We start from the raw sequence: 26,302 nt of genomic DNA on the forward strand, positions 1-26,302 counted from the left end.
GGCAAAGGTAATGGACTTTGGTTATAACACATTTTTAGTTACTCAAAGGAAAGTTGAGCAATTCAAGTTCCTATAGTTCCTTATGTACTGATATGCTACGAAACTCCACACTACTGTTTCTTAAGCCTTTATCATCCCACCTACTAAAGTAATGTTATCCTGTGCATTCAAAGATAAAATACAGTGGTAGAATCTTATGACACTAATAATATACTAAAGTGAAAATATATAAATAATAGCAAGGCAACTGGATATGTAAGGCTAATAAACAAGTGATATATCCAAAATGTGCTTTTGGCCGTAGTTTATAATAAAGTCATAAAATGAAAGGTGAACTCAAATATCTACAAGTCATATAAAATAATATTTTCTACAAAATCATAAGGAAAATATAATGTATACAAATGTTTTCTATTTGATATTATTCCATTAGGGAAATCAAAATTTTATTTTCAATAACACACTTCTACTTAGAATTAGTGCAAACTGTTTTTACATCTTTTTCCAGAGATCAAGGAAAGAACTGTATTAATATGACTACACTCATCATAGTACTCAGCAAACTCTATTATAAATTATCTGTACAAACATTTTTCTGCCCAGACAGTACTCTTGAATAGCTAAGACGGAGCTACCTTTCTCTATCTTTTTTCACAGTGTTGGACACTCAGATGACTCGGAATTGGTATTTTTTTGAATGAGTAAATGTAGTGGAAATAATCTGCTTTAGTGATGGCTATACATTTCTGAATCTCAAGGTCTGGTTTCCTTGCAACATTCGGTATCCTCTAGACATCCAGACCTAAAGATAATAAGGTTCCACTAGAAACATTCAAAACGTCCTAAGAGCACCTGGCTGGCTCAGTCAGTAGAGCACGTTAACTCCTGATCTCAGAGTTGTGTGTTTGAGCCTGTCACTGAGTGTAAAAATAACTTGGGAGATAAATCTTAAACACACACATGCTTTAAAAAGGTCCTGGGGGGGGCGCCTGGGTGGCTTAGTCGGTTAAGCATCCGACTTTCGCTTAGGTCATGATCTCGCGGTTCGTGGGTTCGAGCCCCGCGTCGGACTCTGTGCTGACTGCCAGCTCAGAGCCTGGAGCCTGTTTCGGATTCTGTGTCTCCCTCTCTCTCTGACCCTCCCCTGCTCGCGCTGTCTCTCTCTCTCCTAGAAATAAATAAAACATTTAAAAAAATAAAAAATAAAAAGGTCCTAGGGGCGCCTGGGTGGCTTAGTCGGTTAAGCGTCCGACTTTCGCTTAGGTCATGATCTCACGGTTTGTGGGTTCGAGCCCTGCGTCGTCGGGCTCTGTGCTGACTGCCAGCTCAGAGCCTGGAGCCTGCTTCAGTCTGTGACTCCCTCTCTCTCTGACCCTCCCCTGCTCACGCTGTCTCTCTCTCTCTCTCTCCTAGAAATAAATTAAAAAAATAAAAAATAAAAAAAAAATAAAAAGGTCCTAGAATTTTCATTAGTTACCTTAACTTAAATTCTATACACTGGTTTTTTGGGTGCCTTATATATTGCTTTGTTTCAAAGTAATGATATAAAACAGAACTGATGTTTGAAAAAGAAATCAATAAGATGTTCAGAGCCGAGATACTAAGAGCCTAGACAGAGGGATTGGAAATTAAGGAAAAGAGGAATTACTGGATCTGAGTGACACAGAAAAAGAGAAAGTGACTGAACTTGGAATTGATTATCTGTTCAGAAAGAGACCAAACAGTATCTTGATTACCTTCAAGATGTGAAATTTAGAGGAAAGGAAGAAAATGGCATGCTTGTGGTAGTAAAATAGTTAAGTAGTTAAAAAAAAAAAAACCTCACAGGATAAGTCATTAAATTCTATAAATATTATACTGAAGAGCATTATAGACATGAATTAGAAATGCCATATGAAATAGTTATAGAAAGATATATAAAAGAAAAAATCCACATAAAAAGATATAAAATGGCTCTGAGACTTCATTCATACATAGTAAGAAAAATGCAAGTTAAAAATACTTCAGGGTATCATTTTATACCTTTCAGATAACGAAAAATCCAAGAGTTTGAAAACAATGTGATAACCAGGATGTGGGGAAAATAGGCATCTTCTTACATTGCCAGTATCAATATAAATTGGCACAATTTGGTAACACCTATCACAATTACAGTTATATATATGTTTTGATAGTTATGATAGTTTTGATAGTGTATGTCTATTGTTATTTAACAAATCCCCCCAAAATCTAGCAGGTTATAACAACACAGAAGGACTGATATCTGTCATGACGATGAGGAGGAGCTCTACTGACTCATTACACAGTGAAACTGGTGAACATTATTTTAAAACAATCACTGACAACTTCTACAATGGACCTAATAACAAATAGCAAATGAAATATCTTTTCAACAAAATCTACAAATATTCAATAAAAAAGACAACAATTTATGGAAATCAAAAGGGAAAGGACTGGGAAACTCACAAGTATGAGGAAATTGACACACTCTTAAATAAACAATGGGTCAAAGAGGAAATCAAAAGAGAAATGAGAAAATACTCTGAGATGACTAAAAACGAAAATCTCGAAACGTTACAATATAGCTAAAGCAGTGCGTAGAGGAAAATTTATGGTTCTAAATATCTATATTAAGGAAGAAGGAAGGTTTGAAGTAATAACCTAATGTTCCACTATTAAACAGTGAAAAAATAGGAGCTAACTAAATCTAAAGCAAGCAAAAAGGGGGAATAATAAAAATTAGAGAAGATACTAATGAAATAGAGAATAGAAGAAAATTAATGAAACAAGAGTTGTTTTTTTAAAAAAGACCGAACAATAAAACTGACAAGTCTTTGCCTATATTGATCACAATAAAGAGAGAAGTCTCAAATTATCAGAATCAGAAATAAGAAAGAGTATATTACTACCAACCTAATAAAAACAAAAAGGATTCTAAAGGATACTATGAAAAACTGAATGCCAGCAAATTAGATAACCTAGAAAAAAATAGACAAATTCCTAAAAAGACACAAATTTCCAAAAGTGACTCAAGAAAAAAGTAGAAAAACTAAACTCACCTATTCAATTAGCAATAAAAAATATTAACCACAAAGCCCAGGGGTGGATCAGTTTACTGGTGAACTGTATCAAACATTTAAAGATTTAAAGAACAACTAACACAGAACTTCAACAACAACTTAAAAAAAAAAAGAATAAAAGGAAACACATCCCAACTCATTTTATAAGGCCTGTATTACCCTGGTACAAAACATGAAGATATCACAAAAAAACTAAACTATAGACTATTTTGATTTTATTTTGATTTTATCCATTTTGATTTTATCTTGGTGTATGGTGTGAGAAAATGATCTAGGTTCATTCTTCTGCATGTTGCTGTCCAGTTCTCCCAGAACCATCTGTTAAAGAGGCTGTCTTTTTTCCATTGGATACTCTTTTCTGCTTTGTCAAAGATTAGTTGGCCATACATTTGTGGGTCCAATTCTGAGTTCTCTATTCTATTCCATTGATCTATGTGTCTGTTTTGGGACCAATACCACACTGTCTTGATGATTACAGCTTTATAGTAGAGGCTAAAGTGGATGGTGATGCCTCCCATTTTGGTTTTCTTCTTCAATATTACTTTTACTATTCAGGGTCTTTTGTGCTTTCATACAAATTTTAGGATAGCTTGTTCTAGTTTTGAGAAGAATACTGGTGCAATTTTGATTGGTATTGCATTGAGTGTGTAGATTGCTTTGGGTAGTAATGACATTTTAACTATATTTATTCTTCTGACCCATGAGCATGGAATGTTCTTCCATTTCTTTGCATCTTCTTCAATTTCCTTCATAAGTTTTCTAGAATTTTCATCATACAGATCTCCTATATCTTTGGTTCGGTTTATTCCTAGGTATTTTACGGTTTTTTTTGTGCAGTTGTGAATGGGATAAGTTTCTTGATTTCTCTTTCTGTTGCTTCATTATTGGTGTAAAAAAATGCAATCGATTTCTGTACGTTGATTTTGTATCCTGCAACACTTCTGAATTCATGGATCAGTTCTAGTAGGCTTCTGGTGACATCTGTCAGGCTTTCTATGTAGAGTATCATGTCAACTGCAAAAAGTGAAAGTCTGACTTCTTCTTTACCAATTCTGATGCCTTTTATTTCCTTTTGTTGTCTGATGGCTGATGCTAGGACTTCCAGCACTATGTTAAACAGCAGTGGTGAGAGTGGACATCCCAGTCGTGTTCCTGATCTCAGGGGGAAAGCTCTCAGTTTTTCCCCGTTGAGGATGATGTTAGCTGAAGGCTTCTCTTAGATGGCTTTTATGATGTTTAAGTAGGTTCCTTCTTTCCCGACTTTCTCTAGAGTCTTTATTATGAAGGGATGCCTATCTTGTCAAATGCCTTTTCTGCATCTATCGACAGGATCATATGGTTTCTATCTTTTGTTAATGTGAAGTAATACATTGATTGATTTGCAAACATTGAACCAGCCCTGTAACGCATGAATGAATCCCACTTGATCATGGTGGATAATTCTTTTTAAGTGATTTTGAATTCAATTTGCAAGTATCTTTTTGAGGATTTTTGCATCTGTGTTCATCAAGGATATGGGCCTGTAGTTCTCTTTTTTTGCTGTGTCTCTGTCTGGCTTGGGAATCAAAGTGATGCTGGCTTCATAAAATGAGTCCAGAAATTTTCCTTTGATTTCTAATTTTTGGAATAGCTTGAGAATGGGTATTAATTCTGTTTTAAATGTCTGGTAGAATTCCCCAGGGAAACCATCTGGCCCAGGGCTCTTATTTGTTGGGAGATTTTTGATAACTGATTCGATTTCTTCACTAGTTATGAGTCTGTACAGATTTTCTGTCTCTTCCCGTGTGAATTTGGTATTGAGTATGTGTTTAGGAATTTGTCCATTTCTTCTAAGTTGTCTAGTTTGTTGGCATATAATTTTTCATAGTATTCTTTGATAATTGCTTGTATTTCTGAGGGGTTGGTTGTAATAAGTCCATTTTCATTCATGATTTTGTCTATTTGGGTGCTCTCTTGTTTCTTTTTGAGAAGCCTGGCTAGAGGTTCATCAATTTTGTTTATTTTTTCAAAAAACCAATTCTTGGTTTCATTTATCTGTTCAACTGTTGTTTTTTTTTGGGTTTTTTTTTTTTTTTTTTTGTTTCTTTTTTTNTGATTTTTATTATTTCTCTTCTCCTACTGGTTTTGGGGTGCTCTTGTGGCTCACCCTCTAGTTCCTTTAGGTGTGCTGTTAGATTTTGTACTTGTGCTTTTTCTAATTTCTTGAAATAGGCCTGGAGTGCAATGTACTTTCCTCTTAGGACTGCCTTAGCCGCATCCCATAGATTTTGGATTGTTGTATTTTCATTTGTTTCCACGTATTTTTAAATTTCTTCTCTAACTGCCTGATTGGCCCATTCATTCTTTAGTAGGGTGTTCTTTAACCTCCATGTTTTTGGAGGTTTTCCAGACTTCTTCCTGTGATTGATTTTGAGTTTCATAGCATTGTGATCTGAAAGTGTGCATGGTATGATCTCAATTCTTTTATATTTATTGAGGGCTGCTTTATGTCACAGTATGTGATCTATCTTGAAAAATGTGCCACGCGCACTTGAAAAAAAAGTGAATTCCATGGTCTCAGGATGTGGAGTTCTAAATATATCTGTCATATCCATCTGGTCCAATGAGTAATTCAAGTCCATTGTGTCTTTAGTGATTTTCTGTCTAGTTGATCTATCCATTGCTGTAAGTGGAGTATTAAAGTTCCCTGCTATTAGCACATTCTTATCCATAAGATTGTTTCTCTTTGTGAGTGTTTTAAATATTTAGGTGCTCCCATATTCGGTGCATAGATTTATAACTGTTAGTTCTTCCTGATGGATAGACCCTGTAATTATTATATAATGCCCTTCTTCATCCCTTGTTACTGCCTTTAATTTAAAGTCCAACTTGTCTGATATAACTACAGCTACTCCAGCTTTCTTTTGACTTCCAGTAGCATGATATATATTTCTCCATCCCCTTACTTTCAATCTGAAGGTGTCTTCCAGTCTAAAATGAGTTTCTTGTAGACAGCAAATAGATGGATTTTGTGGGTTTTTTTAATCCATTCTGCTACCCTATGTCTTTTGATTGGAGCATTCAACTCCATTTGCATTCAGTGTTATTACTGAAATATATGGGTTTAGAGTCATCGTGTCCTTTCTGGGATTCATGCTTGTGGTAGTGTCTCTTGTATCTTGTGTTCCTTGCAACATTTCCTCAGAGAGAACCCCTCAGGATTTCTTTAGGGCTGGTTTAGTGGTGACAAATTCTTTCAATTTTTGTTTATTTGGAAAGACTTTTATCTCTCCTATTCTGAATGACAGGCTTGCTAGATAGGGGATTCTTGGCTGCATATTTTTTCCATTCATCACATTGAAGATCTCCTGCCATTCCTTTCTGACCTGCCAAGTTTCAGTAGATAGGTCTGTCACCACTCTGATAGGCTTCCCTTTGCATGTTAGGGCCCTTTTCTCCCTTGCTGCTTTCAAAATTCTCTCTTTGTCCTTATATTTTCCCAGTTTCACTATGATATGTCGTGCTAAAGATCGATTCAAGTTACATCTGAGGGGAGTTCTCTGTGCCTCTTGGATTTCAATGTGTATTTCCTTCCCCATATTGGGGAAGTTCTCTGCTATAATTTGTTCAAGGACTCCTTCAGCACCTTTCCCTCTCTCCTCCTCTTCTGGAATTCCTATGATAGGGATATTGTTCCATTTGATTGTATTGCTGAGCTCTTGAACTCTCCTTTCGTGTTCCTGGATCAGTTTATCTCTCTTTTTCTCAGGTTCCTCGTGTTGAAAGAAATTTGAAAAGATCTAAATAATTGGGAAAATGTCCCATGTTCAAGACATAGAAAACCTAACATTGTTAGGATGGCAATACCCCCCAAACTGATTTACAGATTCAATACAATCCCCTATCAGAATCCTAGATCACTTCTTTGTAGAAATTGCTAAACTGCTACTAAAATTCATTTGGATTTACAAGGAACCCAGGAAAGCCAAGACAATCTTGAAAACAAAGAACAAAGTAGCAGGACTCCACTTTACTGATTTCAAACTTACTACAAAACAACGATCAGGACAGTATAACACTGGGACAAGAACAGACGTATAGATCAATGGAATAGCACTGAGAATTCAGAAATAAGTTCATGCATCTATAGTCACCCTATCTTTTAACAAATGCAAAGACCATCCAATGGGGGGAAAACAGTCCTTTCAACAGGTGCAAATGGATATCCACATGCAAAAGAATTAAGCTGGATCCTTAAGTCACACCATTTATAAAATTTAAAATGGATCAAAGGCATAAATGCACTCTTACCATTATTTGTCTATAAGGAACGGAATGGAACAGCTGGAGACAGGGGTGAGAGGGAGACTCCTCATTGTACATTCTTTAACACTTTTAAAATGTTGAGGCACCTGGGTGGCTCAGTTGGTTAAGTGTCAGACTTTTGGTTTCAGTTCAGCTCATGATCTCATGGTTTGTGAGTTTCAGCTCTACATCGGACTCTGTGCTGACAGCATGGAGCCTGCTTAGGATCCTTCCTCTCCCTCTCTCTCTGTCTCTCCCCTACTTGCACACTTTCCCTCTATATCTCTTTAAATAAACTTAAAATTTAATGTTGAAAATATAATCATATGCCCTTACTACCTAATCAAAATTATGTATTAAAAAGTTACAAAAGAGTTAAAGAATTCCAGTTAATAAATACAGAACAACTGGGGCGCCTGGATGGCTCAGTCAGTTAAGCGTCCAACTTCAGCTCGGGTCATAATCTCGCAGTTTGTGGGCTGGAGCCCCACGTCAGGCTCTGTACTAACAGCTCAGAGTCTGAAGCCTGTTTCAGATTCTGTGTCTCCTTCTCTCTCTCTGCCCCTCTCCTTCTCACACTCTGTCTCTCTCTCTCTCAAGAATAAATAAACATTAATAAATAGAGAAGAACAGAACTGTAAAATCACAATTTTAACCCTTAATGAAATAATAAATTCAGATTATCAATGTACCCTAAAATTAGGTGAAATGTTGATGGATAAGTGTATACTTGTAGGGAACCAATACCTTATTACATTTACTTTCTAGATTACCTATTGACCCTAAGGTAAAAATACAACTTTATAATGGAGGGGTCAGATTGTCATTACCTTAATGCATTGACTTACATTATCTTTACTCAAAGTGGCACAATCAAATATGAACTTTCATTGGATATGCTATTAAGTACATAAAAATATTTGTGCCAAGAAAGTCGATCCTGAATATAATCAAGCTTTGGATTTAGCTCAAATGACAACACAAAGAAGCAATCAAGTGAATCCAGACTACAAGACCTTCTAAAAGACAACTAATAACCATGTTCATTTAACAAAATGATGTCATTAAACAGAAAGAGTACAGGCTGTTCTAGACTAAAGAGACATAATCCATTGATCAAAGTTATCACAAAAGGATCTGGATAAGATACTACGTGCTTGGGGCGCCTGGGTGGCTTAGTCAGTTAAGCGTCTGACTTTCGCTTAGGTCATGATCTCGCGGTTCGTGGGTTCGAGCCCCGCGTCGGGCTCTGTGCTGACTGCCAGCTCAGAGCCTGGAGCCTGTTTCAGTCTGTGACTCCCTCTCTCTCTGACCCTCCCCTGCTCATGCTGTCTCTCTCTCTCTCCTAGAAATAAATAAAACATTAAAAAAAAAAAAAAAGATACTACGTGCCTTCTGATGTGATGTAATAATAATTATATAAAAATACCTAAGAAAATCAGGCCTGAATCTGAATAAGACTCTACGTGTAACTACAAGTCTACGGTATCTATAGGGTACAGTATATTACAATCAGAAAAGCCCAAATGAAACAACTTATTTCTTTCTTTTAGTGCTATTAAGAAAAAGACAGAAGAGAAGGATATGAAGTCTATATAACCAGTCGGTAGGCTATGTTTGGATCCCCATAGGAACAAACTTTTCTATTTTTATTTTTTTTCACAAAACAGATCACTTATTCAATATATTTTTATTTTTCTTAAGTTTATTTATTTATCTTGAGGTTGGGAAAGGCAGGGAAAGAAGAAGAGAGAATCCCAAGCAGGCTCCACACTGTCAGCACAGAGCCCAATGCAGGGTTCAATCTAATGAACAATGACATCACAACCCTAGCCAAAATCAAGAGTTGGACGCTCAACCAACAGAGCCACCCAGGCATTCCAGGATCAAACCAACTCTTTAAAGAAGTATGAGACTATTTCAGAAATCTGAAAACTGACTGGATATTTGATTGTATTAGGGAACAACTACAGAATTCTAACTAGGATAGAGATTCCATGGTTATATTAAAAAGAGCCCTTATCTTTTACAGAAAGTTAATTTCTCACTGAAGGACTCAGAATTTGTGAGTTGGCCTATTTGTTAAAATTCATTTGTAAGCTTACAGCCAATACTCATGGCATTTCTCAGTCATTTGCAGGCATGCCCAAGGCAGCAAAAAATGTAAGTCACCCAAACCGCATGTTCCCAGCTGAGGTTAAACAAGGGGCCATTCTGTTTCAGTTCTCATACCATAAACAAGTGCCAAATTTTTCACAGTTTTGTACTTTTTGTTGATGATTTCACTGTTAAAAATGATCACCAAGCACAGTGTTTAGTGTCCTAAATGCAAGAAAACTGTGATGTGTCCTATGAAGTAAAGAATGTATTAGAGAATCTTTATTCAGGCATGAGTTACAGGCTATCATGAGTTCAGTGGGAACAAAACAATACATATTAAATGAGATGTCTTTAAAGTGAAACATACATAAAACAATGTTATATGTTGACCAGTTGACAAAAAGTTGTGACCAAAGGTTCACAGGAACCTAAACCTTTATTTCCCCAGAAGCAGTAGTCCAGTGTTGACTAATTAAATGTTTGAAATGACTTTATTTAACATAACTGCTATGAGTAACAAGAACTACCATGAACACTTATGTAATTGTGGATAAAATAATATGATGTATGGGGGTTGCTTCAAAGTAATCCATTAGTGGTAGAGGCAGCAAAAAAGCAGAAGGAAGTAGAAGTTTACTGATAAAATAACATTGACCATGTGATGATAATCCTCAACCTGGGTGGTGAGTAAACATGGCCGTTCATTAATATATTACCTCTACCTCTGCATATAATTCAAACATTTCATAATAAAATAAAACATATACACACAAATATGTGGACAAGCATACCTCATTTTACTGTGCTTTGCTATACTGTGCTCTGCAGATATTGAGTTTTTCACAAATGGAAGGTTTGTAACAATCCTATGCCAAGCAAGTTTATTGGCAGCATTTTTCCAACAGCATTTGCTTACTTCACATCTCTGTGTCACATTTTGGTAATTCTTGCAACATTTCAAACTATTGTAATTGTTTTGGTGCATCACAGACCACATGCATATAAGATAGCAAACTTAATTGATAACTGTTGTGTGTGCTCTGACTGCTCCCCTGACCAGCCATTCCCTGATCTCTTTCCCTCTCCTCAGGCCTTCTTACTTCCTGAGACACAGCAATATTGAAATTAGGCCAATTAATAACCCTACAGAGGCCTCTAGTGTCCAAGTGAAAGGAAGAGTTGTGCATCTTTCACTTAAAATCAAAAGCTAGAAATAATTAAGCTTAGTGAAAAAAACAAGTTGAAAGCTGAAACAGACCAAAAGCTAGGCACCAAAAGTTAGCTAAGTTGTAAATGCAAAGGAAAAGTTCTTGAAGGGAATTAAAATTTCTACTCCAGTGAACACATGAATGATAAGAAAGCTAAACAGCCTTGCTGCTGATATGGAGAAAGTTTTAGTGGTCTGGAGAGAAGATCAAGCCAGCTACAACATTCCCTCATGCCAGAGCCTAATCCAGAGGAAGGTCCCAACTCTCTTCAATTCTGTGAAGGCTGAGAGAGGTGAAGAGGCTGCCAAAGAAAAATATGAAGCTAGCAGAGGTTGGTTCAAGAGGTTGAAGGGAAGAAACCATCTCCATGACCCAAAAGTACAAGGTGATGTACAAGCTGCATCAAGTTATCCAGAAGACTGAGCTAAGAGATTTAAAAAAGGTAGCTACATTAAATAACACATCTTCAGTACAGATAAAGATCTTCAACACAGATAGAACAGCCTTTTATCAGAATATGACACCATCTAGGACTTTCATACCCAAAGAGAAGTCAATGCCTGGATTCAAAACTTCAAAGAACAGGCTGAATCTCTTGTCAGGGGCTAATCCATCTGGTGACTTTAAGTTGAAGCCAATGCTCATTTACCATTTTGAAAACGCAAGGGCCATTGATAATTACACTAAATCTATTTGTCTATGCTCTATAAATGGAAGAACAAAGTCTGGATGACAGTACGTCTATTTACAACACGGTTTACTAAATATCTTAAGCCCACTTTTTAGAACTGCTCAGAAAAAGATTCCTTTCAAAATAGTACAGCTCATGGGGCACCTGGGTGGCTCAGTCAGTTAAGTGCCCGACTTTGGCTCAGGTCATGATCTCCTGGTTGGGGGTTCAAGCCCCATGTCAGGCTCTGCGCTAACAGCTAGCTCAGAGCCTGGAACCTGTTTCAGATTCTATATCTCCCTCTCTCTCTGACCCTCCCCTGTTCATGCTGTCTCTCTCTCTCTCGCTCGCTCTCTCTCTCTCTCTCTCTCTCAGAAATAAATAAAACAGGGTGCCTGGGTGGCTTAGTCGGTTAAGTGTCTGACTTTCACTTAGGTCATGATCGCACGGTTCGTGGGTTCAAGCCCCGCGTCAGGCTCTATGCTGACAGCCAGCTCAGAGCCTGGAGCCTGTTTCGGATTCTGTGTCTCCCTCTCTCTCTGACCCTCCCCTGCTCACGCTATCAATCTCTCTCCTAGAAATAAATAAAACATTAAAAAAAAAATTTTTTTTAAAAAGAAATAAAACATTTAAAAAAATTCAAAATAGTTCAGCTCATTGACAACTCCACCTGGCTACCCAAGAGCTCCAATGCAGACATACAATGTTTTCATGCCTGCCAACACAACATTCATTCTGCAGCCCGCTCGTCAAGGAGTCATTTCGACTTTCAGCTGTCACTGAACATGGTTCTTCTGATGGATCTGGACAAAATCAATTGAAAAGCTTCTGGAAAGGATTCACCATTCTACGTGCCATTAAGAGCAGTCAAGATTCATGGAAAGAGGTCAGAATATCAACATTACCAGAAGTCTGGAGGAAGCTGATTCCAACCCTTATGGATGATTTTGAGGGATTCAAGACTTTTGTGGGGGAAATAATTGCAGGTGTGGTAGAAACAGTAACAGAACTAGAATTAGAAGTGGAGTCTGAAGATATGATTGAACTGCTGTAATCACATAATAACACTTTAACAGATAAGAAGTTGCTTCTAATGGATGAACAAAGAAAGTACTTTCTTAAGTGGTTCCTGGTGAAGATGCCATAAGACTGTTGAAATGTCAACAAAGGATTTAGAGTCTTTCGTCAACTTAGTTTACAAAGCAGCAGCAGGGATTGAAAGGATTGACTCCAATTCTGAAAGAAATTCTGTGCGTAAAATGATATCAAACAGCATTGCATGCTACAGAGAAATCTTTTAGAAAGAAAGAGTCAACTGATGTGGCAAACTTTATTGTTGTCTTATTTTAAGAAATGGCCACCCAACCTTCATTCAGCAACTACCACTCTGATCAGTCAACAGCCACAACACCAAAGCAAGACCTTACATGAGCAAAAAGATTACAACTCAATGAAAGCTCAGATGATAGTTGGCATTTTTTAGGAATAAAGTGGTCTTTTTGAACCAACAAAGTATTTTAAATTAAGGTATGTACATTATTTTTTAGACACAATGCTGTTGCATACTATAGTGTAAACATAACTTTTATAAACACTGGAAAACCAAAAACTTCTTTGACATGCTTTATTGCAATAATCATTTTATTGTAATGGTCTGGAACCAAACCCACAACATCTCCAGGGTATCCCTATACCCAGACATCCTACCAAAAAACTTACCAGGAAATTATAATAAAGTGTCAAAAAGTTAAGAAAGAAAGAAAGAAAGAAAGAAAGAAAGAAAGAAAGAAAGAAAGAAAGAAAGAAAGAAAGAAAAGGATTACATATAGGCATTTTTCCAAAAGGGGATTGACATTTGGAGCAATATAATTCTTTAATCAAGCAGGATTAACCTATTTATTTCAGTATGGTTAGCAATCCCAGCCTGCATCCACTCTGACAATAACAGCACTACCTGAAACTAACAAGACAGGCAAAGATTTATCCAGAAGGCCATTCATCACAGCATGATCATACAACTTTCTAAAAATACAATAACCTTAATGTACCAAAACAAGATACCAGTTAAATATAAATATGTTGTATCAAAATAATAGAATACATTGTAACCAGTAAAAATGATACTGTACTTCTTCTTAAAGATGATTAACTTGAAGATGATATTGACTTCCACAGATCACATTGCCTTGAATAAATACCTATCAGCATGAAAAATAAGAAAAGGGGCCAAAATTGACCATAACTGTGAGAAACATTTGAAAGACAGACAATGTGCTCACAAACCCAGAGAAGAAAAATCAAAATCAAAACCTAAATGATGCCTACAGTGAGAGGAAGCTGCTTTTTTTCGAAGATACCCAAAGAAGTTCTAAGTACCCAATTAGAAAATACAGGTAACAGAATCCCACAGGAGTCAAGAAGACTAATAAAGGAACCATTTATCAAAAAGCTGAGTTTCTTACTCACTTGCAGCATTTGCCTACAGCAAATGGCTACAAACTACTTTCCTTAATCAAAAGAAAATCTTAAGTCCTAAGTCTGAAAGGGCCCACCAAAGACTGAGAAAGTTGGATTTTTTAAAAACCCAAATTAATACATGATGGTGAAATTTTACAATGTTATATGTAAAGAGGCAACCTTAGAAGTTTAAATTTTTTTAATGGTTATTATTGAGACAGAGAGAAAGAGAGCATGAGTGGGGGAAGGGCAGAGAGAGAGGGAGACACAGAATCTGAAGCAGGCTCCAGGCTCTGAGCTGTCAGCACAGAGCCCGACGCGGGGCTCGAACCCACAAACTGTAAAATCATGACCCGAGCTGAAATTGGACGCTTAACTGACTGAGCCACCCAGGAGCCCCTTAAAAGTTTAATTTAAGCAAGCTACCTAGAAAAAAGAATCATACTTGCACTGGATCACACATACACTTGGTAGCACCTCTACATGCTAAAAGAAGGTAACAGAGCTACTTTCAAAAACCTGAAGGAAATTATGTGGACATAAAATTACATGTCCAGCTGAACTATCAATCAAGTACAAGGACAAAAGAAAGACATTTTCAGGCATGTAAGGAATCAGAAAGTGGAGCACTTGTGCCTCCTTTCTGAGAAACAATTTTGAAAATATAACCCAACAAGAAGAAAAAGAAAGATGTGGGATGCCAGGAACTGTGGAACTAGTCCAAGAGTACAATGAAAAGAAATTCTAGGACGATAGCTATGAGTAGGTTTAGAAAGCAACTAGTGCAAATTCATACCATAAGCCAACAGGCTCAAGAAAGAATGTCTTAGGCTGTTATACAAATACAGACATTCTTCATGATAAGACAAAGCAGAAAAGAAGGGCAATTAGAAATTCCGAAGGGAAAAATGTTGTCTAGGAAGATCAAGGCACAGACATTAGACAGACTTAAAGGTAACATTAGTTGGGTAACTAATGGACTACACAAAGACAGTGTATTTGACTTTGATATTGAGAATATTCGTTTTTGAAAAATAAAGATTCAATGGTATAACATTCTTCCTTTTTCCCAGGTCAAAACATACTATCTGGTTCTCTAGGAAATGAATGTTCACATATTTACAAAGTTATAAATGCCTCTTACAGGTTTCCAGTTTCAAAAGTCAACTCAAATTCCAAAGTATCTCATAGTATGACCTACGGACTACAACATCAGAATTATCTGGAAAGCTGTTTTTAAAGGACTTCTAGGGGCACCTGGCTGGCTCAGTTGTTTAAGCATCCAACTCTAAGTTTCAGCTCAGGTCATGATCTCACGGTTTTACATTCAAGCCCTGCGTTGGTGTCTATTACTGACCGTGCAGAGCCTGCTTCTCTCTCTCTCCCCATCTCTCTGCCTCTCCCCTGCTCATGCTGTCTCTGTCTCTCTCAAAGTAATTAAATAAAAAAAAAAATTTTTAAGACTTCTGGGCCTCATCCCTAGAGATTCAGTGAGGAAAGTCCCAGAGATGGGCATTTTAAAAAATTCACTAGGTATAGCTTATGCACACCAAAATTTTGAGAATCATGGCTGTAAAGTAATAATCTCCAAAATCTTCCATTATATATCTTATCAGCATAGGGCTTTTGAGTACATACTCACAAAATATATGTGCATTTATTTACAAAGTGTGTATGTATACTTTTATATGTGTATTATGTATATTGAAAAGTAGAAAGCTAAAAAGATGTGAAAGATAACTCAACAATATTTTAATATTTGTTTCTCTTTCAACCAAGAGGAAAGTGAAAATTAAAGACAGTTTTAGCGAGTTTAAAAAAATAACAAATTAGAAACTTGGAATATACAAATAAAATGAGAGGAAGATAATGAAAACATTACAGAAACGACTACTGAAATCCCAAGAATGTTTCTTCTAGAAGGCTTTTTTGGCTAGAAAACAGAATGCGACTGAGAGTGATCACATTTCATCTCAAGGAAGTAACAAGGGTACTTCAACAAAAGGCCTAATTCTGATCATCAAAAGGGAAAAACGGGTTGATGAATGAGACATGTAAATAACATGAAGAGAAAGTGAATATACTACTTTAAGAGTTCACAATAACTGAGGATTGTAAAACTGTATATAGGTATCTAGCACAGATTTTTGAAAGTCAAATTCCAGATAATACTGGAATGATCCCAGGGCCAGACATACCAAAGGTCAAGTTATCAAAAAATGATACTCAAATTGTATAATCATGATTCCAATAAAGAAAAAATCATGATTCCAAAAAGGCATGCATCCATATGCTTAGCTTCTCACTTAGAAAATGTACTGAAACCTGTTTAATAGGAAAGCAAGTTGTTTTCATTGCTATGCTAAGCATCATGGGACTACTGTACATCAAATGCTTAGTAAGGAGTACCCAGCATCACTCCACTATTTCCAATGATCAAGGAGAGGCCCAGTGATATATAGTTAAATCAATGGGAATTCCCTACAGGGTAATACAGAGTGCTAAGTGAAATCCCTCAGCCTGTTCCAGAACACTTACATTCCAGCAAAGCCATCCCAGGCTTTCAGGTATACACTGCAATTACCTTCGAGGAAAAGTGAGCCATGTCTAGGGAGGATCATGTCTAGAAAGTTGTCAACAGAGGCGGTTTCAGAGTAAAAAGCCAAATAACAGGTACTTCTCCAATTTTTAAAGTTACACTATATATAGTAGCTCAACATACATATAAACAGACACACACACACACACACACACACACACACAGTGTCTAGGTCATACTTTTATCTCTTACCTGCAAACCTCCCAAATACATCAGAATATAAGCAGGAGACATGCCTATTTATATTTAGTAACTGGCAGCCCTCAAAATAAGTTCAATAATAATTAATATCATGCTTCACATTCATTTGGAAATAAAATCTCTTTAGAGGCTTAATGTCAAGTTTTAATAATAAAGCAAAACAAATTCAACAAACCAGATACTCATGAAAAAATAACTTGGGAGCTCACCTTTCCACAACCAAACTGACTGCTTGTGTGAGATCTGGGTTCGTCACCTGGAGACGTTTCCACAACGACCATACAAATTCTTTATCAGCCTTAAAGAAACAAAAAACATTTTTAATGCATTGCTTTGTAGCTCTATCAGAGAAGATAAGACACTACATTAAATTTTAAAATGAAAACAGTTTCTTGATCCCTAGTTCTATAATTATAAAACAGACTCTTGAAAAGTGTAACAGGAAAGCTTTATTTTAAAAAGTTCTTACACTGGTAACCCACATTCACTTTGACTACTACTACCACCCACACTTTAGGGTATAAATGCTGGAATGCTAAATATTAGTTATTTTGCTCTAAAAGGAATTGCTCTCCATTTACAGCTCCATCTTTCAGCAAAATTCCTTGGAAGAGTTGCCTAGGAACACAGTCTCCACTTCCTCACCTCATTCACTCTATTACTTCCTCCAGTCAGATGTTAAATTCCCCACTATGATGTTAAATTCAAGGATGGAACTAGAGGGTGTGATGCTGAGCAAAATAAGTCAGGCAGAGAAGGACAAACACCATATGTTTGCACATATAGGTGGATTAGGAGGAAGTTGATGGAGGACCATGCGGGAGAAGGGGAAAAATAGCTGGGGAAAGGGAGGGAGGCAAACCATGAGAGACTCTTGACTGCTGAGAACAAACTGAGGGCTGATGGGAGTGGGGGAGAGGGGATGGGGGGTCATGGGCATGGGGGAGGGCACTTGTTGGGATGAGCACTGGGTATTGTATGAAAACCAACTTGACAATAACTATTTAACAAAAAAAAAATTCCTTTTTTAAGGTCCCCTATGTAACCAAATCCCATAGAAAATGAGCAGTTTTAGTCCTTAATGCCAATGTCAGTTGTTATCAACTACTGCTGAGTTAGGAACCACTTTGGGGGAAGTTTTTAAAAAAAGTGATGACCTAGAGATTCTGATTTAATTGGTTTCAGGTAAGGTTCGAGCACCAGTATTTTTTAAAAGTTCCTCAGGTGATTCTGTGCATGCAGGGTTAAATAAGAACCATTGCTCTAGGGGACCTCACAGTCCCATGGTTTTATTTATCACTTCTACACTGAGGAATTCCACATTTTCCGGCCTTAGCCACTTTGTCTACCCCTAGGTACAGACTCCAATTTCTAACTGCCTACTCAGTAATTCCACTTGAATACCTAATAGGTATCTCAAATTTAACTTATCCAAAATAACCTTTCTGATTTCCGACGCTTTCACAAACCCACTCATACGCATCTCAGAAAATGACATCACCATCTAGTCATTTCTTCAGAGGCCTAATACCTACAAGTCAATTCTGGTTGCTCTCTTTTCCTCACATTTCCTATCCAAACTATCAGCAAATCCTATTACCTACAAATTATATCCCATTCTAACCTCTTCCCACCACCTCCACCACCACCCTCCTAGTCCAGGTCAACCCCTTCTCTTGCCTTCTCCATGATGGTGGCCTCGCCTCCCTGCAGCTCAAAAGCCCTCCAGTGCACTCCCATCAGATTAGGAAAATAATCCAAACTCTGTATCAAGGCTATAAGACCCCACATTATCTGGCCCCATACACACCTCTTCAACCTCATCTATCACTCTTCTCATTCATTACTTATACTAGTCTTCTTGCTCCGCTTGTACCAGGGCCTTTTCACATGTATCATCCGTCAGATTTCCACGTACATTATTTCCTCACTTCATTCATTCACATCTTTGCTTAAATATCACCTCAGAAGAAATCTTCCTTGACTACTGTATTTATAGCCACCCAGACCATAAGTCTCTGATAACCCTTTGCTCTGATTAATTTTTTTCACAACACATTTCATTTTATAATACTTTATTTGGTTGGCTGATTGGTTGGGTTTACTTGTGTGGCAGGTATTTTCATTTGTGTCTGTGTCATTTGTGTCTGTGTCCTTCATCCATTCTCTCCCTCCTGTTAGTGACAGAAACCATTTGGCTTTTTGCTGCCCAATTAAAAAAAGTAAAAGTCAGGCCCCTCTTCCCTATGGGATATATGACTACGTTCTGCCAGCAGAATATGAACTATTGCTGGAAATCTTAAAATTAGATTTATGTCTACCAAATATGTTACAATTTTTCTCCTAGTATGTTGCTGTATATTTATGATGAAGCATTTTTAAAAAGGGTAAGTTATTAGTTTTATCTATTCAACTTTATCTATCTTTTTCATTATGGCTTATCAATGTCATGTACCAATTTTCCTAATCAGCCTTCTCTACTCAGACATTAGAAATATATCTACCTATGGACCGCCTGGGTGGCTCAGTTAGTTGAGCACCTGACTCCTGAATTTGGCTTGGGTCATGGTCTCAGGGTCATGGGATCAAGCCCCACATGAGGGTCTGTGCTGTGCATGGAGCCTGCTTGGGATTCTCTCTCTCTCTCTGTGTCCCTCTCCCTGTTTGCACATCCACACGTGCACTCTAAAATTTTTTTAAAAAAAAGTATCTACCTATGCTTTCTTATAAAATTTTTGTTTTCATTTTTTAATGCTCAAATCTTTTATCTACTTTATTTACTTACTTGTTTTTAAAGAACTTTTGACAGTCTGAATACAAGAGAGTACTGCCTTACCTAAACAGTCTTATAAATATCATGCTTTACTTTATCCCTTTAGAATCAAGAATTTAGAATTTGGATATTAAAATGATTTAAATTGGGGCACCTAATTAACTCCGCTGGTTAACTTGATTTCAACTCAGGTCATGATCTCATGGTTGGTAAGATGGAGCCCCACACTGATAGCGCAGACCTGTGAGGAATTCTTTCTCTCTGTGTCTCTCTCTGGCCCTCCCCCCACCTCAAAATAAGAAAATAAACTTAAAGGAAGGGAGGAAGGAAGGCAGGATGGAAGGCAGGATGGAAGGAAGGGAGGGAGAAGGGAGGAGGGAAGGAAATGATTTGAGTTAAAAACAAGAAATGTCAGTATATAAATCACATGTCCTAAACTGCCTGAAAGGTAGTGAAGGTAAGAAAAAATAACCTATGCAACATAATATACTCTAATATCTCTATTTTTTATTTTGTTTAATGTTTTTTATATTTATTTTTGAGAGAGAAGCAGAACACGAGTGGGGTAGGGGCAGAAAAAGGCGAGACAGAGCATCTGAAGCAGGCTCCGGGCTCCAAGTTGCCAGCACAGAGCCTGACACAGGGCTCTAACCCACAAACGGTGAGATCGTGATCTGAGCCCAAGTCAGACACTTAACCAACTGAGCCATCCAGGAGCCCCTAATACCTCTTTTGAAGAGGTATGTTAAGGAAATTACAAAATCCCTTGAAACCAATATTATCTATAAATTTATCTTACAGCTCACTTTAAAACAAATAGGGAAGAATTACATGTATTTTCACCTAAACTTTTCTAACTAAAATATTAAGCAATAAAGGTTAATATAAAGTAAAACTGTAAAAAAGTAGGTTTTCAACATTTATAAAATTAGTTATTTCCACTTAAATAAGTATGACTTAATAACAAAGGATTTATCTCTAGCACAGTTGAAGGGATATAGCAAAAAATCAAAAACTATCTGATGAAAAAAAATCTTTACATCTTAATTTATACATTTTTTTCCCTCTTTTCTGATTTTCCCATTGTGTTAGTTAATGGTTGTTTCACATCTCCTCTTCAATCCACACCAAATAGAGAGTAACAACAAATTCTCCTTTCTTTTTTCTACTTTCCAAATTTCTAAACTTGTTATTATATTTTTTAATTTATGGTAAGCAAAGGTATTCAAGTTCCCTTTGTCACCTAAAAACAATCAAATGTATAAGTGATATTTGATTAGAAAAAAAAGCAAGTTCTTTTGTAAGTAATAAAATGCTATGAAGAATAGATTGTGAGACTACCGTATTAGTTTTGTGAGTGTTTCAGTTATTTATTTATTTATCTAAATGTTTATTTACTTATTTTGAGAGAGAGCAAGCAAGGGAGGGGACAGAGAGGGAAAGAGAGAGAGCGAATCCAAAATAGGCTCCACACTGTCAGCACAGAGCGCAATGTGGGGCTCAATCTCACAAACCATGAGATCATAACCTGAGCTGAAATCAAGAGTCAGACAATTAACTGAATGAGCCACCCAGGTGCCCCAAGTTTTTCCATTATTTAATGCCATACAATATTCCATATGGATTATACCTTAAATTACTAAAAAGACCCTCTTTTGTGTGCAAGAATAAATAAAGCTCTGCCCTAAAAACAGAAAACTAATTTTCAAACTATTCCAGACATTATTAAAACAGGAAACTACTGCCAATCTATCCTCTTTAGATTTTCCTATAGTTTCCCTTCATTTGGGCACATACAGATGTCCTTTTAAAAAAAAATTAAAAATATAGGGGCACCTGGGTGGGTCAGTCAGTTAAGTGTCTGACTTCAGCTCAGGTTATGATTTTGCAGTTCATGAGTGCGAGTTCTGGCACTGGACTTCCTACTGTCAGCACAGAGCCTGCTTCGGATCCTCTCTCCTCTCTTTGCCCCTCCCTGAATCAAGTTCTCTCTCTCTCTCTCTCTCTCTCTCATTCAAAATAAACATTTAAAACAATTAAAATTAAAACTTTAAAAACTTATAAATTATTTATTCTTACTCCATAACTTTGACACAGAATCATGTAATTTAAAATTTAAATTAGAGGTACCTGGCTGGTTCAGGCAGAAGTACATGAGACTCTTGATCTTGGGGTTAGAAGTTCAAGCCTCACTTTGGGCATAGAGATTACTCAAAGAAATAAATAAACTTTTAAAAATAATTTAAATTTAAAAATCCTACTCCTGATAAAGTTTATTAAATTCAGCCTATGAAAGAGTTGACTAAATGCTTATAGAGATTTGAGTCTAAATTATCTTACCAGTGGATTGGTTTTTGACTTTCATTTATCAGCTGACATGGAAATAATATCAACTTTACAGACACAGACATCCAAAATTGTCTTTTTCACTGGGTACATACTCTCCCAGCACTAGTTGAGTGTCTGGCAACATAATAGGCCCTCAGTTGGCCTCTACTGGAGGAATGAATTCAATATACATGAAAACTATTTCCTGCCTGTCTGAATGAATCCAGGGAAAACAATGGAGTAAATCTAATTACAAAGTACAGCACAAAGTAGTCTCTCAATAAATTATTGTTATGAAAAATAATTGCACAAAAAGATTCATATACTAAAATACAACTACTAACACTGGTAAGGATTCTAATTACACAGTAGGTTCTCAAATATTTTTTTCTTTATGAATGACTGGACAAGTTTTCAAAACACCTAAAAATCTAACAAAAACATAACTGGCTGAGTTCTCTATACTCTCAATTCCAACATCACGTTTCATCAAACTTAGTTTCATCATTAAAGTTATAGTAATAAACATATATTTAATTTATTTCTTTATTATTATTATTATTATTATTTTTTAGTAAAGCCTGCATCTAACGTGGGGCTTGAACTCACAAGCTGGAGATCAAAAGTCATATGCTCTACCGACTAAACCAGCCAGGGATCAACATATATATCATTTAAATGCCCTAAATAATTTTTTACCTGAAATTGGGCTTACAGGTTTAATGATTTGATATCATTGACAATGATAATGATAATTTTTGGATGCTACTGAAAAAGGAAATAAGCTTTGAGATATACATATACATGTCACAATCAAATATATGTCTGTGTGTATATATCATATATACATAACACTACTTTTTCTCTTCTGGTATTCTACAAGTGCTGATAAATGTATATATACACGTACTTGCAATATACTGAACTGCAAATCGAACACATTCTCCTTACAAGTAGAACACATTCTTGAAATATAATTAAAATTAAGACTATAGGAAAGGTGGGCTCTAAATCAATAGACAAGGCATACATGTCACAAACTTAAAATTGTCCTTTGAAGCAACCTGGAAATTTCATTAGAAAAAAGCTACATTGGAAAGCTAACGTCTCATCCTCAGTAAATCCAATACAGACAGCTTTTCTCTCCACATTAATCATGTTTTCTTTAGCTAAGCACTGTATGTATGCTGTTTGCTAATCTGGAGCATATGAAAAAAAAAAAAAAACTTTTAACATTATAATCACATAGAGTTGGATGAGAAACATTTGAAACTCAGATAGCCTTCTTACACATGCTTATTCTGAGTAATTCCAATGGGGTGGAATGTTATATGGAAGCACTCAAATTTTCTTTTTCTACACCAAGTACATATAATTGAATTCCTATAAGCTGTATAAAAAGAACCAACTAACCTATATGAAGGTACTATTTATGACCAGCAACGAATTTGTAGGATTCTTTTTCCCCAAACTGTACAATCCAGCCATTAGTGTGTCAAATTAATTTAGTAGATCTGAGCAGTATTTTCTTTAAAAAGTGTAATTTAAAAGAAAAATCAGTATTCACGGTAAACAATTGGGGTAAATATTCCTTCTGAAATTCTAGGTATGTGTATGTTGTGTACACTATGTTAAGGTGAAAATGAATTTATTTTGGATTGCAATTTTGAAATTGTTTGAAAAACAGGGTTAATACTATGTATTCTTGGGTAATGTGATTTCTAGCTAAAGAAGTAGAACAAATCAAAAGGTGTAAAAGTGAATTTTAATTAAACACTTTTTTATAAAACAACTGGAAATTCAAATATTATTTCTCCCAAGACCAGGAGTGTGGTTTGACCACAGTTTTGAATGGGATACTCCCAATCTCATCTCACATTACTGGAATGCCAATGATCATCTCACAGGGACAATGTTACAAAAATCTCAGGAACCATCACTCTACCCTAATTATCACCATCTCTATTCTTACATCTGGGCATCTACAATGCCTAGAGCCACTTTAATTATCTTCCTAATCCATATTTGCCCAAGGTCACAAGGGCCAACACCATATTTGAAGCTACATTTTTTAAAGAACAGGGAATGGAGGGGCACCTGGGTGGCTCAGTTGGTTAACCTCTGACTTCAGCTCAGGTCATGATCTCCTGGTTTGTGGGGTTTGTGGGTTCCAGCCCTGTGTGGGGCTCCCTGCTGACGGCTCAGAACCTGGATACTGCCTCCTGGATTCTGTGGCTCCTCCTCTCTCTGCCCCTCCCCAACACACACTCGGTCTCTCTCTGACTCTCTCAAAAATAAACATTAAATTAAAATTTTAAAGAATACGGAACGGATTTAGGGTGAGGGTCTTTGGGCTATTTCCAATAGAGTGAGTTCCTTAATCAAGTCAGTTATAAAAAGTATTTCAGCTCCTTAGCCAGCTATAACTATGGCATATATAGAGAGGGAAGGGGGAGAGTGCAGAAGGTATGGGCAAATAGCATCTTAGGTTAGGACCTGTCAAAGTAACAAGAGTCTTTACCATGGGTTAACATCTTTAAACTATCCAAAGGTGAAGTATGTAAATGACAAAATGCTTAATTCACTGGTGTCTCCTCTATTTGTTCGAACAAACTTTGCTTCTTATGCAGTGAAGAACAGAAAATGAGAAAATGAAAAAAAGCAAATAGTATTTCCCCAACTTGTTTAAGCAAATGTATATTCAATTTGAAGAAGACTGTCCTGTCTTTACAGCCTTCACTTCATCAGCAAGGACCTACAAAAGGGGCAAACGAATCCAATGGAACAAACTATGAGAAAGAAGCAATTTCATGAATTTTTACTAATCTAAACTGATGACACCAAGGTTCATAGTTACCTTGGTTTTTAGTAATTCCTAACTGGTTCTATCTTGAAGACAGAGTGACTCAAAGATCTATTGTTGGGTGAATCCGCAGCATTTATATCTCCCAACCCTGTCTAAAGTTTCCGGTAAAATCGGAAAAGAGGTGGTGGTAAGGATGCAAAACTAAAGTAAAATCAAATCTCTTTGAACGTGAGGACAGTCAAGCCATCTTTAATAACTCTACAAATAACAGGCAAATAATTTAACATAATTGATTTAGAATTGCTTTTCACTGGCAACACGACCTGAAATTCAAATTTCTCTTTCAAAGACTATAGAATTAGTATAACTGATTAATAAACACCAAGCCTCATCTATTATGTGTGGAAGTTCCCGCCCCAAGACTTCTTTAAAATTACTGGTCTGTGTTTACAACTTAAGTTTAACTGGACTTCAGAACAAGTGTGGATTTGACAACTAAAAACAGGCTCTTTCACCGACGGATTTTATTTTAACGTAAGTGTTTAAACTTTCCCGTTCAACGTAGCAACTCGTGGACGGCACTCCACTCCTCTCCAAGTACTACAAACAGTCACAACCGAGAACTTGGGCTTCAGGGGGGCGGGAGGCGGGGGAGGGTGCGACTACACGTTTTCGTGGAATCCAAGTGAAGAAAACCAACCGCGGGCGCCGAGGCGAACTCTGCCCGGCTTGTCCGGGAAGGAGCGGGAGCCCCAGGTCGGGGAGCGGGGCGCTGCTACGGCCCCCAGCACTAAGCAGCGGGCAGGGCTGGGTGTGGAAGCCAGGAGGGAGCGCCGCGGGACCAAGATGGGTGGGTCCCGAACCCGCGCAGCGACGCAGCCGAAGGCAGAGGGAGGGGGCGCGCCTCCCCGCCGGACCTGCCCCGGCCCCGCTGTGTAGGGGAAAGGCCGGAGGCCACCTCGATACCTGACACAGGGCCAGCTCCTCCTTTAGGCTGCTCAGCTCTTCCTCCAGCAGCTGCGTCCGGGTCACCATCGCCTCCTCTACCGAGATGCCCTCTAGTCGCTTGGACCCCATGGGCGAGCTGAGGAAGGGAGCCTGAGCCGGAGCTGCCCCCCCTGGCCCTCGCCGGCCCCCTGACCCTTCTTCGCCCCGCCAGCATATATCGTTTTTGTCCACGACGCCCGCCCGCACTGCGTCCGCAAGACCGGAGGCCTCGCTGCGCACTGCGTGTACCACAGCTCCCCGCCCAACACGTGGGGACCAGGGACCCAACTGTCGCGCTGGGGGCGGAGGGAGCGGTGAGGGAGGCGAGCGCGCCGCCATGGCCGCAGCTGCTAACGGGTCAAGTTCCCTCTTGGAAACTCCACCTCCCCTTCCCCATCCTGGCCAGCCCGACGCTCCGAGCTGCGCATGCGCGAGCCTTTTCCCGCCTTGGCGCGCGGGGTCTCGCGCTCGCGGATCCCCGCCAGCTTTCCGCGGGCCGCGCGCCCGGCGCGAGCGTTAGGCTGCGCACGCGCCTTGGCCCGAGGGGTTAGGCCTTAAAGCTGTGCGCGCAGCCTCGGAGTACCCCGCTGGCCCTAGTCTTCAGTTCCCAACGCCACGCCTTCCCGCCCACCTAAAACCTTACCCGTCACTTAGCGCCTAGCTTACATCCCACCTCTTAAAGTCTTCCTTGACAAGCCCCTAGCCCCAAATGATCCTTAACTGTGAATTCCTTTGCCTTCAAGGCCCCTGCCAACTCGTTTGTCACGTTTCATTGACCGCCCTGGAGTGTTAGTTACACAGCTAATCTC

General features: G+C 37.9%; 1 protein-coding gene across 1 annotated transcript in view; it reads right to left on the reverse strand.

The window, feature by feature from the left end:
- The window catches only part of CNTLN (centlein), a 284,907-nt gene extending 259,002 nt beyond the window's left edge, over positions 1 to 25,905 (reverse strand). Inside the window, 2 exon segments of the mRNA XM_039240930.1 lie at positions 16,809 to 16,897; positions 25,473 to 25,905. Coding sequence (XP_039096861.1) covers positions 16,809 to 16,897; positions 25,473 to 25,832 — 449 coding nt within the window. The 5' untranslated portion in view covers positions 25,833 to 25,905.
- Positions 25,906 to 26,302: the final 397 nt, after the last annotated feature.

This window comes from Hyaena hyaena, unplaced genomic scaffold (assembly GCF_003009895.1).
Source record: "Hyaena hyaena isolate Hyena2069 unplaced genomic scaffold, ASM300989v1 scaffold_185, whole genome shotgun sequence".
Taxonomy (NCBI): Eukaryota; Metazoa; Chordata; class Mammalia; order Carnivora; family Hyaenidae; genus Hyaena; species Hyaena hyaena.